Source organism: Vespula vulgaris, chromosome 9 (assembly GCF_905475345.1).
Source record: "Vespula vulgaris chromosome 9, iyVesVulg1.1, whole genome shotgun sequence".
Classification (NCBI taxonomy): Eukaryota; Metazoa; Arthropoda; class Insecta; order Hymenoptera; family Vespidae; genus Vespula; species Vespula vulgaris.
This window is the reverse complement of record NC_066594.1, coordinates 4,861,962-4,881,488: the sequence shown is the minus strand read 5'-3', so window position 1 is coordinate 4,881,488 and position 19,527 is coordinate 4,861,962. Positions and strand designations below refer to the sequence as shown.

General features: G+C 42.5%; 1 protein-coding gene across 1 annotated transcript in view; it reads left to right on the top strand.

The window, feature by feature from the left end:
• Positions 1 to 2,542: 2,542 nt before the first annotated feature.
• Positions 2,543 to 19,527, top strand: part of LOC127066545 (ephrin-A5) — a 39,304-nt gene continuing 22,319 nt past the window's right edge. Inside the window, exon 1 of the mRNA XM_051000412.1 lies at positions 2,543 to 3,896. Within this exon, the coding sequence (XP_050856369.1) occupies positions 3,778 to 3,896 (119 nt within the window). The 5' untranslated portion in view covers positions 2,543 to 3,777. The remainder of the gene's footprint in view (positions 3,897 to 19,527) is intronic.

The following is a 19,527-nucleotide window of genomic DNA, read 5'->3' as shown; positions in this document are numbered from 1 at the left end:
ACGTGTATTTTCCCAAGCGTTGTTAGCGGTTAGCTCTAAAATCCTCGCAGACATAAGTACATACTGTTAAACGTATAATAGAACCATTTATTATATCTTGCGTATCTTGAAAACGGTTCCAAGTTCTTTTTAAAACGCTACACGGTTATTAAGTCATTGCGAGTTTCTTCGAACGATGAATTGCTTCTCTAAAGCGTTCTGACCCAAACAAACGCAAACTCGAGCGTAGTGTATACAAAGAAAAAGAGAGAGAGAGAGAGAGAAGGAGAAAGACTAACTGCGCAGCTTTTCGCGAGAAGCTCGGAATGCCATTTTTGAAGTCGTCTCACCTGCTCGGAACGCCGGTAGTCGAGAGAATCCTCTTGAGAGTCTCCGGTGGTGAAAGCTGCTTCTCTCAGCCATTGGTCGTGCGTGTACATAGGATTTTGGCCTTTCTTCATTCGTCCCTCGTCCCTTCCGTCGAGCAGAAACGTTTCCTTTTTTCCGAGTCTCGCTGGAGAAGTGCGTAAGAACCGCAAGAATCAATATTTGCCGAGCACTTTCCTTTCGTGAAGCATTACTCGAGATACTTAAATGCGTTTCTGGTCAGAGCACCGCTTTACCTACTACCTTACATTCGTTTAATACTATCCATTGTGTATCGGGTGTTGTTGGCCGTTTTGCTTGCCGAAAGAAAGAAGGTAGAAAGAGGTCTGACTTTTCGGAGATGTGTAACAAACGGATTGTGAGTCAACGATCAAGAAGACCTCACTGCGAGTTTGTTTGAGAACGATTTAAAGATCACGTCGTACGAGCAGCTCGAGCCAAGCGGCATCCTAATCCCCTTAAACACGTTTTATTCACGTCTTACAAATCTATTAAGTTTTCCCCTAAATCGTTGTACGAAGTACGCATTCGAAGGAGGCGTTCTCGAGATCTTGAAAGGATCGCAGATCGACGGGCGGCCGGTGTAGGAGATACCGAGAGATCGAGATAGGAACGATGGAATACCATCGTCTAATGGCCCGTGACGAGTGAAAAATCAAGGCCCGCGGACGGACAAATAATCGATTCGCCGTGTCCGTGTTCTTTCTACCTCCCTCGTAATCCTATCCTATTGTTCTATTCTTCTCTCGTTCTTTAATAAAAAACAAAAAAGAGGGAGAGAGAGAGAGAAAGACAAGTGATCGCTTAGAGACGAGGAAGCGAAAGAAAATCAGAGCGAATTTGCGTGCTCGACGATCCGAAGCGTACGCCTTCGTTTTCGCTCTATTTCGCACTCGAAAGCTAGCCTTTCGAGTTTCTTTGGAAACGCACGCTAACGTCCGATATACGAGTTTCCAGTCTATTTTCTGGTCCATCTTCGTTCGAAAACGAAATGAACGTTGCGGCGCCGTAGACCGATAGAATTCGAAGCGTTGCATTAGTCGGACTAATGACCGACATGACTGTCCGTGGGTAGATACCGGTTCTCGAGATCCAAGAGAGCGAAGGAGTATGCCCCCGAGATCGTTGTGCAGGAGAGAGCAACGCGGAGGATGATGATCGTCTCTCTCCTCCTTCTCTCTATAACTCTTTCTCTCTCTTTCTCTCTCCTTCTTTTCCTCTTATATACGAGGGCGCCACATACCCGAGTGCATCCTCAGAAATATATATACATGTATACATCTTTATATTCAGTTATATTTCTGTTTCCTTCTTTCCTTTTCGATCCATCTCTCTTCCTCTCGGCTCGGCGCATCACTCGCGAGAAATATATGTAGACACTCTCAGCAGACGCACGCTCTAGTTAAGAAGGGGAAAAGATTTCCCAGTGTATATAGTTTCTTCTCTCTGGAAAACGGATAGACGGCTACGACGAAGGGGAGAAAAAGCGAAACGAAATTGAAGCAGGAAACGAGTCTTAACGCCGATCGTAAGTCAAGAAAGCACTCTCACTCTCTTAAAAGCCCGAGCCGACGTGAAAGATCGCTGGTGTAAGACTGTCGTTTAATAATTCGTTAATAGAGTCTCTGTAAAAGTATCGTGATTAGTAGATGTTTATATTTCGTGGAGGACGCGTCAATGGATATACATATATGACTAATATCCATTTATCGAACAGCCATAGTAAACAATATTATATAAACTCTCCTTGAGTTCTTGGAAAGTTGCAGAAAAACTACCACTACGAAGGTTGAATGGAAAATATTACAAAGTTGTTGTTTACGAGTCTTTAGGAAAACAAAAACTGTGTCATTGAGGACAAAGTTACCGAAGAAAAGATTTCATGGAAAAATAGAAGAAAAAGAGGGATAGAGAGAGAGAGTTAGAGAAAGAGAGAGTTAGAAAGAGAGAAGCTAAGGCACGTCTCTCGATCGTAAGTGGAATGGCACGAAGAGAGAGAGAAGAGGCACTCGGAAACGCGCGTCTCGCGAGCAGAGAGCGTAATACCGCGTGCCTCTGAAAGAGCTCAAGGAGGAATAACGCGCGGTGGGCTCTCCTGCGTGTTCGCGCGTCTTCGGTTAAGTTCGGCGGCGTTCGACACCCTCGGCCGCCGTTGCCGCCGTAACCGCCGAAGCCGCCGCCGCCGCACGAGTCTGCTGACGCGAGACGAACGGCCGCGACGGCTCGGCTCGGGCCGACAGACGCGTCCGCGACACCGAGTGGGGAAGTACCGTTTTCTCTCCGCGCGAAGAGAGTCTCGAACAGCGGCACTGTACGACGAGACGACGGCTATCATACGTACTGCTCTTTACTATTATATTATCATTCGATATCGTCGGCTTTCCTCGACTTCACGTCGTTTCTACGCCCTACCTGGAGATTACAGCGTTATTTGGAAACATTTCCGAGAAACAGTGCGAGCCCGATACAAAGTGTTCTTACGACCCAACAACACCGTAGTTTTTTTGAAATCTCCGAGATCAGTGTTTCTTTGTTCTTAGTGAAATCCAGGTGATTGCGAAGAAGTCTCGAAATTAATTCTTCGTCTCCTTTGGGATAATACGTTTCGAAGATCGTTTCATCGTGAATATTGTTCTACAAGACTTATTCCTTTTACGTCCCAGCGTTAGGATTTTTACGATCTTCGTGAAGTCTACTTTGATTCGTTCAGCTCGAAGAACGATCCTCAAAGAAGAGTCGGCTCGGAGAGCTTACTCTTTTCACTCGCGGTTGGTGCAAGGTGTACGGTGAGAGAGCGCGCGTAGGTCGAAGATCGACGGCCGACGGTCCGCCGTTGATATGCGGAACGTCTCGAACCTCCTAGCACCGTGATTTTCTCGAGGGAAGACTCCTGGAAAAAGCTGGACCAATGAGAGGTCTGGCAAGGCACACTCCAGGTGAGAGAAGCACGGGATGGATCCATGGGACAAAGCTTACTTCGCTGGACAACTTTGAGAAGAAGCGAACGGAGTCTGAAAACGATCGAGTCTGATCACCTTGTCCATGTCGCAATTTAACCATCGCAGTTCTCTTCGTAGATCTTTTTTCGTCGCGAGTTCATCGTAAAATATCATCATCGGAGTCTACGCTCCATCTACGATTTTTTCCAGAGAAATCGTTTTCGGTGCATCCAAAAGGGATTAGCGTGAGACGACTCGCCGAGAGAAAAGTTTCAGTGCTAAAGTGGATGTGGTGGCCGTGCGACAAATTGGTGGAAGGTGGTTGTGGACGACATCAACGACGACGACGCCGACGAAAGTGCAAGTGTTCTCGTTCTTTTTGCGGTTGTTATTGTTATCGTTTTTTCGTTGTTCTCATTGTTGAGTCCAAGTGGCCGTACTGACGGTGCTCGTCCTCGTCCACGTTTTTACGATGGTTTCCAAGTCATTTATGACCCTGGTGTTCCTCGTGTGCCTACAAACGGTTTTACTCTCTACCGTGAGCAACTGCGCGAAGGCGATCAGCTTGTACTGGAACACCACGAATTCGATGTAAGTGCGCGTCCAACAATTTTTTACAATGCCTATCCAACAAATGATCACCTATATCGAGTGTCCGAAAAGTGAATTTGTAAATTAAACATTTTTTATCTCTTTTGAATCTAGAATTTTTTAGATAATGAATTTCTGTCTCTATATTTTTCAAAACGAGAATCATAGTGCGATGTTCAACCCTTCATCTCCCCTTCATTATATTCGAAAAGTCGTGAAAACGTAAAGTATATCGCCGTTGGCACGCGTGCCAAAGCGTTTAAAGTCGTCGTACCCGAGCATTTGCCGGCGAATCGATTTCTCACGATGAAACGACCGTCGTTGTTTTGAATAACGACCGTTTATCTCTCTCTTTTTCTTCCTCTCTCTCTCTCTCTCTCTCTCTCTCTCTCTCTCTCTCTCTTTCTTCTTACTCTTCTTCGTTCGGTCTGTACCAAATTTTATCGGACGGGCAAGGCATTACGACTGCCAAAATTACAGGAGACGGGACCCGTAACGTTCGCACGCCCTACGACACGCCCTCGTCCAAATTGTCCTGGACAAGGCGATGTAAAAAGCGAGAAAAAGCGGATACTGACGTTTTTACGAGAATATTATCCTCTTTTCTTGTAACGTATTCCTCTCGATTTCTTGCCCCATCCACGAGATCGTCCTTGAAGTGACACGATTATTCTCGACGCTTTGTATCATTTCACGTCATTCGAATTACGTAAGCGTTCAATAAGTTTAATCGGAATGATATTCCGAACAACACGTCTACTCGTTTCTCATATTAACGAACTCTTTCGTACGATGAAAAGAGATTTATATAACGCTCGTTTTCCCTTCGATTCAAATTCGAGAATTAACGTCGTGAATATGACGCGACATCTTTTGATAAAAGATGAAAAAGTCTCTTGGAAAAAGTCCATTGAAAAAAGAAAAAGTACGAGGGAGAAGTAAATACGAAAGGTTCAAATTTCTCTCGTGACGTAGCTCGAATTCTAGCTAATAGGTAGGTAGTGTTTTTGACGTTAACGATCGACAAAAAATAGTGCCCGCTTTACTTATGTTTATGCAAAGACGAAATCGCTCGTGGTTGTTCGCGTGCGCAGCCACGAGAATCCATTTCGCGAACGAGTACGCGGCTGCCGTCTTCGTCGTGGAGCGTATAAGAAGAGGAGCGCAATAAAAAAAAAAGCGACGTCCCTTCTCCTCCGCCCTCGAACGCGTACCCGACGAATAAAAAGAGGAAAAGAAAAAGGAAGAAAAGAGAATCGTGAACTAAACGACCAAAAGGAGAAACGAAAGAGAGAGAGAGAGAAAGAAAGACAGAGACATATAGAAGAGAGGGTGAAAAAAAGTATGTCCGAAGAAACGAGGTTGTAAATCTCGTTCTCTTACGAGGAAATCGAAATTTCGTTTTAAAAAAGCTGTCAAGGGAAGAAAGAGCGAGATGGTAAAGAGCTGAAAGCGAGTGCCTCCTTGATTATCATAAATCTGTTTCCGTGATGATCATGGAAGAGACTCGACTCTTCGCGGATAGAGGCTGACGTTTACTACCTCGTCGTGTCTTCGAAGGAGACTCCCTTTGTAGGCACACTACGTAAAGTGCGTTTAATAAGATTGCTGAAATAACTCGTTGGATCGGATTCATCCCATATGGTTCTCTCTCTTTCTCTCTGTCTCTTTCTCTCTTCTTCATAGACTGCTTACGAGGAAAGGATCTAATGACCAGCGCTGATAGTAAAATAATCACCTTCCCGTGCGGTAGAAGTAAACGTACGCGTCTTACAGATGAAATTTTTCGCGAGATTTTATCGAATTGAGACGAAAGTCATGCAGAAAGTACGCTCGCGCTCGGAGACTTCAATGCCTGGGTTGCGTTTCGCTCCGGCGCTTTTATCGAACTCTCTTTGCACTACGTTTCTATAGATTACATTTACGTTCCTAACATTTTTCTCTCTTATAATTCGTCACCGTCTGTTGCCTCTCTTCGGTGTCAATTTCGAATAAAAAAGTTACTTTTCATAAAACGAAGATCGAAACGAATCGAATAGTACACATATGAATCTTTGCGTTATATCTACTTGTGTACTAGACACACCATAGAAACACCGTATTTTCGACGTACACGAAACATGATATAAACAAAGCGGCACGTCGTTAAACGAGGAGCAAGTTGCATTCGCATTGGAACGACGATTCTGAAAACGCTGACCCAACGCTTAACAAGCTGACCACCTTGCGTTCTTCGCTTTGTCTTGTATGGCTTTACGAATCGTACTTAAACATTTCTCTCTTCGAAATATAAATATCGTTCGAACGAGGGAGAGAGCGAGAGAAAGAGAGAGAGCGAGGGTTGTTCGCGTATGAAGTCAGAATGTATTTTTATAGTTGGATCTCGTCGTAACCAGGAGATTCGAAAAAGTTGACTTTTCGGTCGAGTAATATCACGCACTGCTTCTCGAATGTGAGGGAGGAAAGAAAAAAAAAACTTAATGAATGGCAAGTTGGCTAAGTACCAAAGCGACGTTTCGTTCTATTTCTCTCTCTCTCTCTCTCTCTCTCTCTCTCTCTCTCTTACTCTGTCTGAATAAACGGTAACTACGCTTACGGCTCATTCGTCATTTTACCGGAATTGCCCTGTCTGAAAGCGCGCTTGGTAGCAAGGGATCTAGATACGTCACTGCGGTAGTCTTTGTACAGCTAAGTCGCTTGAGGGATTTAGAAAATTCTTACAACGCGAGTATCGCTATTCATTACATTGTAGAGGATCGACCTCCGCATACTATTAGCCTTGCATCACTTATCCAGCGCCAGTTTATGTAAGAGAAGCAGTACCATGATCTTTCGATCTTTCGAACTTCGATTTACATAGATAAATACCTTGTAGACGTTCTAAGGAGATTTTCCCTTTTTAAGAGAGCGTATCTAATACTCGGTACTATAGCACTTTGAAAGGACATCGATCCGGTATGGACGTAATCGATAATTCATCATTATTCTTACAGCTTGTAATCCGATTGCGACTAATACTACACGTACACCTACCTATCAGTCACTTTGTTGGTTTATTAAAATATTAGGTCATATCGTCTAGTAACTCTTACTGGGTAGCGATATTATACAGATAACATGCAAATTTGATTAGACGTTCGTCTCGAACGACTACTTACGGTCGACGTGCTTGCTAAATAAAATGTCGTTTAGTCGATCCAAGGCGACAGATCGAAGTCGTCGATATTGGAACGTGTTTTTCCAGAGAAGATCACGATATGTAAAGTCGGTGATGAGTGCACGCGAGGAAGCTCGTTTTTGAAAACCACAATAGCTTTCCTATTATCCACTCGGTAGCTCGACTTTCATGGCGCCTTGTAGTTCCAAGTATTAAAGCAACATCGATTTGCGAGGAGGCCACAAATCAGCGGTTTCCCTCGAGGAAACTAGTACCTTTCGCTCGGAAGATTGAGAATTCGCTACTTGATTCATGGAAATAACCCTCGTGTGTCGGTCATACCGAATCACGCGGAAACGAACGTTCGAATTACGAGGAGAAAACGATCGGTAAACGAGAAAAGGGACACGACGAGATTTTTTGTACGTCGTAAATACACAATATGCCTGTAGGACAAACGTTGCGCGTTCTCTAACAAAGCATAAATTAATTATTCGTCATTAAAGCCTAGCATTGCTTTAGCGCCACGTCATTGCTTATACATGGAAACAAGGATAGAGAAAGAGGGAGAGAAAGGAGAGATCGCGACGACATTTACGAGTACGCAGACAGCGCGTAAATATCTCCATGAACTCGAGAGACACCTTCTTCCTGTTACCACGTATTCCACGTTCCGTGCAATCAAGAGATCAAAGGAGTTGCTGGAACTGCTACAAAATATGTGGAATGCACGAGAACGATTCGAAAATGTGGTGGCACTTACCCCCTTTCCCGATGTATTTATATATTTTCTCTCGTTGCTCTTGGAGTTATAACGGTAATGGCTAAACCCGATAAACCGCCTATGCTGATTTATGCCCCGTTATACCCGATGTCCCACGAAATGTCCCACGAATCGTCCTGACTTTTTTTATTGATATTTTAAGCGACCTCGAAAGGATACCTACCTACCTATTACAACGAAAAGATTCCTTTTGTTATCTGATTTACAGCATCGACCAACATTTACCAATAAACGTTTTACTGCCCATCGGAATATCCATTTTTACGGCTAAAAGCACGATGTAGTTAATAGATTTTTTTATACTCTCTATCGAACGACCAGGGAGTATGTACCAGATACGAACATATCGATTCGAGATTGCGCTTTTCCTATAAATCCTACACATATTACCTACTATCGACCGATCATTCAGCTATTGCTTCACGTTCATAAATTAGTTACTCGGCGTTATCGAGCGAGCAAGACGTATGTTTTGAAGCGATAAGACGACGGTATCGAATGAAATATTTTCGGATCGTTCTCCTCGTCTCCTGCATGGAAACAACCAGACGTTAACCACGCGTGTTGTATACTTCGTTATACGGCATTCGAACGTGTTCTCTCCTCCTCTTTCTCCTCCTTTTCCTCTCGTTTCTCGCTACCGAGAAGCAGTAAACGCAGTCACTTTTACCGCCTCGCGCGCGAAAAGAAGGTATAGGTACTTTGGGCTGTAAGCGACCGACTAAAAAGAGTCACGGTTAATTAACGCGTCGAATGGCGAACAGAAAAGAGAGAAAAAAGAAGAAAGAGAGAGAGAGAGAGAGAAAGTTGAAAACTGGAAATCCGAGTAACTACGAGAGAAACAAAGTAGTACCCCCTGCGAAAGACGCTCCTTGTTCGAACGTTAATAATCAGAAAAGCCGACGTTTCGAGGACGGCAGCTGCTTCCTGTTAAAAAAAGAAAAAAAAACGCCTGTTGCCAGTTAGGTTTGGGAAAAAAGGGGCACCCTCGAAACGATATATCGACGAAGGGGTCCTGTCCACCCCTCGAGTCCCGAAACTGTGGTTACAACGTACACGCGATTTTATGTCCTGTAGGGACGATGCAACCCACGCTTCGTCTACTCCCTTCTCCTCCATCCATCGTGTACTCTTCTGGTAATCCATAAAATGCGACCGCTCACCCGCTGGAATTCGTGACGCGTCTAATACTACCCTTCTCTCTCTCTCTCTCTCTCTCTCTCTCTCTCGCTCTCTCGCTCTCTCTTTCTCTCCCTCCTGGGTGCAATATCATCGTCAGGACGCAAAAGCATGCGGTATTACGATATCACGCTTTTGCTTCTGTCCAAACACAAAAGGATATATTGGCGCAAGATTGGGGGATTCTAAATCGCATTACGAGAGTTTCGGGGACGTAAGTAGCTGTGATTAGAAATTTTAGGAGAGAGAGAGGGAGAGAGAATCTGTGATCGATGACAATGGTGAATTGTAATACGTCTACCGCTTGAGATAATATATGAGCGATAAACGAATGGAATTTAACCGAGGAAATTAAATTTCCCATCTGACAAAGAAAGAAAGGCAGAAAGAAAGAATAATAAGAGGAATATCAACGATATTTTCTCGACAGAAGAAAAATTTCCACGGTTCGATAGGTAGAGAGCCTTTTTATAAGGTGCAAAAAAACCAACACCAAAGCAGGAGCGGTAGGTATATCATAATAGTCATTATTACACCAATTAATTCGCGCCTACGTACACACGCGCTCGGTCGCTTTATTCCTGATCAACACGCGATTTCATCTCCAAGAACGTCATTAATAGTTACTTGGATATCGTTGCGCACTTAAAATAATTGCGGCCTTGGTGTATATGCGCCTTTTCTCTCTTTCTCTTTCTCTTACTCTTTCTTTCTCTCTCTTTTCTCTCGATCCTCACCCAGAGCCGCGTAGGCATCCTCGGCCTGGCGAACTACGATAATTTCATTCCCACGGGAAAGACTCGGCCAAGTATCTCTCGTCCCAATTAGCTTATGATCGACGAACGTAGTTTTTCGACGGATTGCGCATTCTTATTCCGTTTCCTGCGTATTCTCAATACGAAAAAAAAACTTCTCTTAAGTACACCGCGTTATGCTTACACGCGAGAAAGGAATTTCGTTAAAGAGTAGAAAAAAAATTAGAAGAAAAGGAAAGGAAAGAGAAGAGAAAGAAAAAGGAAAGAGGACATTGTGAGTCAGAGGATCGATACGCTTTTGCCTTTCCACGTGGTATAGTGATTCGTTTCTTTCCTCGATGGCACGATTCGTGCGCGAAGAACGCGAGAGAGTTCGCGCGAGGACGGTGCACAATGGCGATTTCCGCTCCGTCACACCCGGAAGACTCTTCTCGTGCGACGCTGATTTGTAATGCTCGAATGAGAGAGGCGGCGACGTTCTCTCGAGACGACGACCATGAAAGCTAAGAAAAGTTTCGCCTGGCACGTCGATTTCTGAGACGCACGCACCGAGATCGTTCGTTATTTCAAGCGGAAACGATTCCTCTCTTCTCGATTAGGGGATAATAAATTCGATTAGACTAGCGAGGCGTGAAAGTGGAATCGATCGAACGAATATATAGTAGAGTTGTATTAAAAAATCACCGATTTGACTTGAAAAAAAGAAAAAACACTTTTCGCAAACGAACATATTGATAAAGTGAAAAAGAAAATGAGTGAGAGGAAAGAAGAAGAAGAAGAAGAAAAAGAGGAAGAAAAAGAAGAAGAAAAAGAGGAGGAAGAAGAAGAAGAAGAAAAAAAATGCGACAAGTGCGTGTAAGTGGGAGACTTTAAATCTACAGCGGAGATTACACTTCCCACTGGTGCACATTTCGGGCAAACGAGAAAAGAGCGGATAAAGAACAGAGAAGATAAGAGAGATAGAAAGAAAAAGGGAGTCGCGTCTTGTCTCCTCTACACTGCATATCCTGTTGTTTCTTTTTTCGAGCTACCGACCAAAATGCATCTCTTCCTTTTTCTCTCTCTCTTCTCTTCTCGTTTTTATCCACTTTCCTTCCTTTTCGCTTTCAATTCGCCATTGCTTCGTAGAGACCTGAAATACCTTAGGGGCATAAGAATGTAAAAGAGCGAGAAAGATAGATAAACAGATAGAGAATAAAAGATACTTTTTCGAATCGAATCCCTCATTGTCGATTTGGTAATTCGAGAAGGATCGAAATAACCCATTATCTCGTAATGAGCGGCGCATTCATGTTCGTGAATCCGTCGATGATTCCGTGTAGGTGCATGAGTGCGGGTGTACATACTTATACATATATACATAGAATAGTCGCGGGAACGAATGTATGCCATGACGGCGGTACGCTTTACAAAGCCAGTGGGTTATCGTACGGAGAACGAAACATTCGTCCACACCCCGAGTACTCGCCAAGAGAATATATACGTTTGTACGAACGTCGTACATAGAAACCCGCATAGTCCTACTATCTCTCTCTCTCTCTCTCTCTCTCTCTCTCTCTCTCTATCTCTTTCATTCTCTCTTTCGCTTCTTGAACATGCAATCCCTCCGTACGCGTTTACCACGAAGACGCTGCGACTTTTTGTCCCCTCTAACATAAGAGATACTGCGCTTCGCCAAGATTGCTTTTCTCTCTCGCTTGAATTACGGCTCGAAAATGTTTCTTCCTTTCTCTTTTATTCTTCTTTACGAACGAGACATCTGCAAGTCTTCGCATCTTACGTATTCCAAATTTCCTTATTAAAAGAAAAAAAAATACCAGAAAAGAAAAAAAAAGAAAAGAGAAAAAATTCATCAAACTCTGAAACCATTTGGTCGATTTAAATCTTAAAAGGGAGATAAGATAAAGAAAATTGCTTTGACCATCCCTTCTCGGAACTTTTTTCATCTCTCATTCGTTTCGTTATTTGCTATTTGGTTACAACTTCAAAGCAACATTCCATACATAATGAATACCTTTTTTTTCGAGCTCTCGCATCTCGCGAATTCTCGCGGCCACTGGCCTCGGCTCTCTATCCCGCCAACCACAATAATTCTCATTCCTTCCCACTTATACGATATTTAAACCCTTTTTGCGGAATTTAATTCTTCGTTACCCGAAAAATGTTTCAATGGTTGAGAGAATCGAGTCTGACCTTTTGAGAGTTCATCTTTTTTACTCCGAATGAAACTTTATTCTTTAGAAAAATGCGAGTCTTGCATTCCGTTTCTCTTTCTTCGCTTAGAAAGCTTTGCAACATAAAATTGCGACGGAACTTATTATCCGTATGTCAGAAACATAACGAACGAGCAAAGAGCATGTCCGTACAAGTGGGCTAAACATCAAACTACATATGAGAAAAGAATACATAAAATAAAGAATAAAGCTATAAAGCTTATATTCGTTAACAATGTAAAAGATCTTCATTTATTTACCTTTGTGTTACTTCTCTTTTACTAGATACATATTTTAAAATGTAATACTAAATTTTATAAAAACACATTTCATATTTCCATATCTTTTCCTCTCGTATGTCTTTCTTTCTGGTATTATTCCCTTTTATTAGAAAAATATATCAGCGTTATTCGAGCATCATGAACATATGCGAACGAGTATCATTCATACGCGATAAGAAAGAGGAGAATGAAACTATTTTATAAAAGACAAAGCAAGGGTTAAAAGGTCTCGCAACGAGTCTCAAAACGGAGGTACATATTAGGATGCGGTTCTTCGGAGGAGCTCTTACGAAAGTCGTCTTTGAGGTCTTCGAACCTCAACGTTCCTCTCTACTTCGAAGAACGAACTCTTTGAGTGCTTTGCCGCTCTAAAGTAGAGAAAGATGAACAGAGTACGCCATCTGTGGAGTTGAGCAGAAAGCCTTGGATTTCTCTCGTTTACGACCCGTTCAAGGACCGACAGGACGTTGCACTAAACTCTTTCGGTGCACACAAGCGCCCAGAGTTCGCTCGCTCGCGCTTATCGAGCATTTACTGTTACGTTAGCGAGTTCTCTCTCATACTTACTCCCTCAATGAACGGTACGAGTTTCGCGCAACGGACAGTCCGGCGCCATCGCTTAATGAAGTAATCATCGTTGTTATCGCGTTTGTTAATCGATCTACCGCAACCGAGAGGTAACGTGTTAACACCTTCCATTTTAAGCGATCGCGTTTGATTTCCTCCAGGTATTCGATTTTTCTACAACTACGACCTATATACCGATTCATTTAGTAATTCTTTTTTCTTTTTTTTTCTTTTTTTTTTTTTCTTATAAATCTGCATCGCAATTCCTACATGGTGAACAATAGATTGTTTCCAATTACAAGAATGTTTTGATAGAAATTGTTTACTAAAACATTTCTCTTATTTATCCTATTCATTTTATCGCGCATATTTTTATGAACTAATCGAATTTCATTGCGTTCAAGAAAATAAAATGAATTTTAATTACCGCGTAAAAGTTTAAATTGAGCACGCATTCCGTACTAAAAATGTAGGTAAGAGTTTAATTTGAGCATGCATGCCGAAAATATCAAAGTATTCCGGTTGATACGAGAATTATATATTTATAATAGAATTTAGCCGACGAGTCGAGGTTACGAGAGTATTATGGGCTAATCTTTCGAGGTTCGCTATTAAAATTTTTTCGTTTTATGATTTTTCGTTCTCCGAATATATCATAAGCTCTTTCTAAATAAGACGCATATGCGAACCATCATCGGGATTTCATTTTTCATATATCTTCTTTCGTCTCACAGCTTCGGACAAAGACAAAAGGAATTTAACGAGCTTATCTCACGCGGTCCACCCTAACGATACTTGCATTAATCGTTCTCGGGTCCACGCTAATGGCTACGATCTTGGAAACGTAAACCTGTATACTTTTTATGAGCCGTGGAGGGCTCTAAACCACGAAGAACTACGCGCTAATGGATCGACATATTGACACGAACTCGTTTGTTTTCTCTCATCCCTTTGGACAAAAAGAGAAAGAGAGAGGATAAAAAAGAAAGAAAACAAGTATAAAAAACAGAAGAAAAAACTCACGTTGCTCGGGCACCGTGCATCTGTCTACGCGAACTTTTTAATCTCTTTTATATTTACTATTTGCTGCATACTTAATCGTACCCATCCGCTATCAAGTTTCACTAAAATAGGAAAACCGAAAAAATTCATGTTTTTTCCCCGCATCTAAAAAAAGAACGATACTTCTTTTCTCTACCTGCTGAAGGAAAGGAACCCCGGGTCCATCGTTGATTATCTTCTTTGTTCGACATATCTCTACACGTTTCTTCGAAGTTTACACATTTTTTACCGTGGCCACAGATGATTAATGGGTGGGATCTTAAAGGCCGGAAAACCACTGGCTAATGGATCGACATATAGACACGAATTTATTTGTTTCTCTACCGCTGGTGTAAAGATAATTCTCTTCACCCTCGAGGCGCCATGCAATAAAAAAAGAATAGAAAAAGGAGAAAGAAGAAATAAATACGAAAATATGAAGGAGATCGCTGTTGGCAAAAAACTGTAAAAAGACGAGGAGTAGGAGGGGTAGGAGTTGCGATAGCTTCTTTTAATTTTAAATTTAAAAACAATCAGGAGAACTTTAAGAGAACGAAATACGTATAGGGAGAAACGAAAGCGAAATAAATTGATATGCCTTTCCAGAAGCAATTCGTTACGAGTCCATCGGGTATCTCTTCGAGTGGTTTCGATAAATATAGGTTCTTGGAGAATGGTTAACGAACGACTGTGGGTCGATCGGTTGGAACGCCATTGCCAGTGCGTCTCATTTAACGTACCATAAATTTAAGATTCGAAAGCAAAGACTAAGAGAAAGAGAGAGGAAGAGAAGAAAATAGAGAGAGGAAAGGCGGACAGAACTACCTGAAGCCAACTTTAGTCGACCGTTTTCTTTCTTTCCAAAACCCCTTCTCTTCTAAGATTCCCTTCGTACTACATATCTATAACACGCATATATATACATACATATATATATATATTTTTTTTTAATTTCGTGGTCTTACCCAAGCGAGAAGGATTAATGGGTGCTCGAGACTCTCGTTGGTTATCCTCAAACACCCCATTCCGTCCACCCCAGGGTTGCCAGGTTCCTCGAAGTAGGAATGCCATAATCTAGATAACCGACCATAATAGAATACCTGGCTCTGGACTGGTCGCTTTCTACCTCGTTGCACCATCAGCTTCCTTTCTCTTCTCTTCATCCGCCCTCCTTCTCTTTCTTTTTCTTTTCAATGCCCTTACGCGCTATTCTTTCGAGCTCGCTTTTCCGGGACGCAATACTCGAGCACGTCGTCGTCATCGTCGTCTTCTTCAACGGCCAAAGGGCATTCCTTGTGCTCGACAAGAGATGTGGAATGTTGAAAATCGAAACGAAAGGGAGGATTATGGCAACCCATAGTCAGTTCTACCAAAAAGACATGTGTTCTTCGATGGACCGAGGGATCCTCTATCATGTTCAAAAACAAGGAAAACTGCTGTTTCTTCTACGGTATGAACCGAAAACTACGATAGTATCGAATTTCTACGGGCCATGCATTGGACACGCTAACGACAGCCTCTACATTTTTCCTTACGTCTTTTTCCTTTCTCTGTCTCTCTGTCTCTCTCGCACACACACGAACTTACTCCGTGAATGGCTCCATCGATGGGCAGCTACACAAGGCTCTCTCGTTACTTCTTTCTTCTTCCTCCTCGTTAACTACTCGAACGATAATTCACTCAATGCGACGAGGACGACGACGAGGACGACGAAGACGACGACGACGACGACGACGGCGGCGGCGGCGGCGATGCGATCGAATCGTTCTCCCAAGAAAGCCAGTAGCCGGTAGCACGGTATTCACAGAATTTTATTTTACACGCTGTTAGTCCCTGGACGACGACGAGGCAATTCTTTTCTCGATTTAATCGTCCGCACGGATTCGCCTTCGATGTGTCCGCCTTTATCGCTACTTACGATTCTCCTTTCGAGCGCGTTTCCAACACTTGAAGCATATTTTTTTTCGCGTAGGTAGATAAGTACGTACGAACGTCAAAGGGTATCACTGCAAGAAGAATTCGATCGAAACTCTTCACGATACTCACTTTTCCACTTCTTTTCTTTCTTTTTTTTTTATTTCTCCTTTTTATGAGATTTATTTAGTAGAAAAAGCAACGATAATTAAGGCGCTTTCGCGAAATATTTCTCACGGTGATTAGTCGGTACGCTAGTTCCAGTTCTTAAGCTTAATGCCTTCAGTTACACTGTGAAAAAAGTATTAAAAGATGTTGCTTAAGCGTTTCTTTTAATTATTTTCTGACCATAACCACGACGATCTTTTTAGTTTTTTTCGAGAAATGTAAATATATACGTAGAAATATCGATCGTACAAGTCTGCAAATTGGTGAGAAAATTTCTTTCCCGAACGGGCTTCGTTCGTTCCACGAACGTCCCGTTAAAGGATAAGATGTTATCGCAAGCGTCAAATGTGTCGCTGCATGTGCAGTTTGCGGATATCGCTTTCGTCGCGTTTGACTTCCGGTTATGCCGATAGGACCGACGTTCCACGAACCAGTCCAAAGAAATAGGAGAAGCGCGACGAATAATCGAAGGTATTTACGCGCTTCTGCACCTGGTACCGAGACTAGATACAAGGTAAAAACCAGTTTGACGCACGTTATACCGACGAAAGTGGCATCGTTCGGTATCCATCAACAAAGAAAGAGCTCGTTGCTCGCGAAAAAGGAGAAGGTCGAAGGATATCTTTTTACGTTTCGCATGTAACCGGTAATCGAATGGCAAATAAAAACGCGCGTCTCTCGAAGAACCAATTAGTGAAACGTGCGTGGGATAAAAAAAAGAGAGAGAGAGAAAAAGAATAGATTTCCGAACGTTAACATTGTAAAATAAGATCGAGAAAGAGAAAGAAAGAAAAAGAGAGAGAGAGAGAGAGAGAAAGAGAAAGATCGTACACGCAAGGTGTCTCGCTCGAGCATGATTACGAAATTAACGAAATTCTACTTTGTAAGAAGGCGCGTGTAATCGAGGCCTTTGGATCGGCCATGCCATAATCTCGATTTTGCACGCTTTGTTACGAGAGCTTATCCAGGAGAGCCGCTCGATTCGGCCGTAGTAAAAACGTTAATTGCAATTTGCAAAAGCGAAAGAGGTGAATTCTCCTCTATTCGAAGCGCGTGTACACGGGAAGAGGAGAATCGAAAAGCGGAGCAACGATGAAAGAGAAAAAGAGAGAGAGAGAATCTTGCAGCTTTTACGAGCTGCCAGTCAAGTAAAAGAGAGAGAGAGAATTTGATGGCCGCCAAGTTTCAAGGTGTTTTCTTACTACGCTTCGCGGCACAATGAGGATCCTGAGTGTTTGACAGCTCCTAAAACGATAAGAAACGAGCGCTCGCTTCGTTCCTCGTTCCCGTTTAAAGTTTCATCGAACGGGCGATGTGTGACCGATCGCTCGCTACCCCTCTCTTTTCGAGTCGAGTTTGAGTTTAACCGTAACGTTCGCGTAATTCTTTTTCCTTTTCGACGATCGACGTTCCGCTTTAATATCATTCCTTATCGTTCGTGTTCGATTATAAGGTAATCAAGGAGAGTGTACGTATAATCGGAGATTGACAAATGGTGCGAAGATAAGCGTCGCGAAAATACACAGATTAAGAGTATTAATTCGTTCTTCTTTTCTATGGTTGCATAGCTCGAGCTACGTCAGAGGTCGAGGGTTAAAACTGACAAATATTTGTCGACGCTTTCTAATCTCTTCCGAGCTCTCGCAAACGAAATTATACGCGCCATCTGTTCTATTCTTCCAGCGAATACAACGGAGAAAGAAATATATGAATATTTTAAAATAGAAAAAATTCATTGTCATATCCGTTTTTGATCGAGATATTAATCTTTTTTATTCGATTTACATTATTTCCACGTAGATAGCGCGATTCGAGATCGTTAATTCTGCTTAGTAATAATCTATGAGTATTCTTCATAGATAATTTAAAAGGTGTTATCTCGTCCTCGCATATTGATCGATCGCTTTCTATTCCATTGTTTTGATAAGTTGTTTTGATGTGTAAGGACTGTCTCAACAATAGGTGATCTCATACGTAAGACACAAAAGATATTCGACACAGGAAAATAACAAATCTCTACTATGCGTGATGTAAACTCATTACGCCGTACTTGTGAAAACGCTGGTAGTATTAAGTCGTACTTCGGAGAGATCGTGTCTCTTAAAAGACTCTCTTCGTAACTCGTAAACGTTGCTCTCTCCTCAACGCGAAAACGAAAGAAAAAGATATCTGTAACTCGAGATGTACCGAGCCGATCGTTTGCAATTTAATTACAGAGCAATCGAGAGAAGGAAAGGAGAAGGAAGAGGAGAAGGAGGAGGAGGAGGAGGAGGAGGGAAAAAAAGAAAAAGAAGCCGCGAAGCCAGTTTAAATTAAATCGATGCTTCTTGCTTCCTGAGAGTTCGTTGTATCATACGGTGCACTGGTTAGAAGAGTGTACGATTTAATCGAGCTCGCTGAAAAGTAGATGTTTAGCTTTTGGGTTAGCCGTAAACTGCGAAAGTCCTTTTAAAGACGTTCGATCGAATTCTTTTCACGTAAGGATATCGATTTGCCAAAATCATTATTTATCGGCAAGGAATTGATGAGAAAAGATGAGAAAGAAAGAGAAGAAAAAGAAGATCGATCGGGAACGTATAACGCTTGGCAAATTATCGGGTTCGCAAAGAAGACGCCGACGTCGTTCTCGCTAGCGGCACTATTCTAAAATCATCGATAAGTTATCGTCGATTGGCGGTAATTCGCCCATCATACGTGGAAGTTCGCCGCGAAACGACGACTCCTTCGAGCTCTCATCTCAGATTCTCGTCGTATAATCGTGCGCTCGTCTCTAAACCATCGAAGCACTCTACCTTCGGGGTACGAGCTCTTCCTCTTTGCGTCCTTCTCTTTTTCTTTCTTGCTTTTTCTTCTTTTCTTTTACGTACATACACTTATCATGCGTCTCACGTGCCGCGAGAAATCAACGCGACCTTTGACGCATAAGCGTTTACGAAGGCACGGAAAACGTAAGCTATGTGTCAAGTCGTACTCTGACATATCTAGCACTAGTAAAACAAAGAAAGAGAGAGATTTGTGTACATATCTTGGCAGGAGGAAGACTGGTTTTGAGAGTCACGCGTTAGTCGTCCATCTATCCTATGAAATCCGATAAGAATACTACACATTTAGAGATAGAGCAAGACAAAAAAAAAAGAGAGAATATATAAAGAAGATCCTGTAAAAGAAGCTCTCGATACGTTTAGATTTATCGTCCGTACGCCACAACTCCTCTTCATGGATCTTCGTATAACCAAAATGCGTTTTCGCTCACAGAATCCCATCGCCATACGATTCCATCGTTCGTTTTGAATAGAGCCTCCGGATCCATTGGGATTTTTATTCGACCGAATGGAACTTAAACGCGAACTTTCGATACACAATACCTTGGAAGATCATTTCTCGTCGTCTTGTCTCCCTCTCTTTCTCTCACCCTTACCCTCTTTCCCTCTCTCTCTTTCTCTCTCTCTCTCTCTCTCTCTCTCTCTCTCTCTCTCTCTCTCTCTCTTATTCGTCCTTCTTTCGATTCGCTTTGCGTCCATGAGGACGCGCACATGGTAGTCTCTCGCCAAATACACAATGCGCACGCTCGA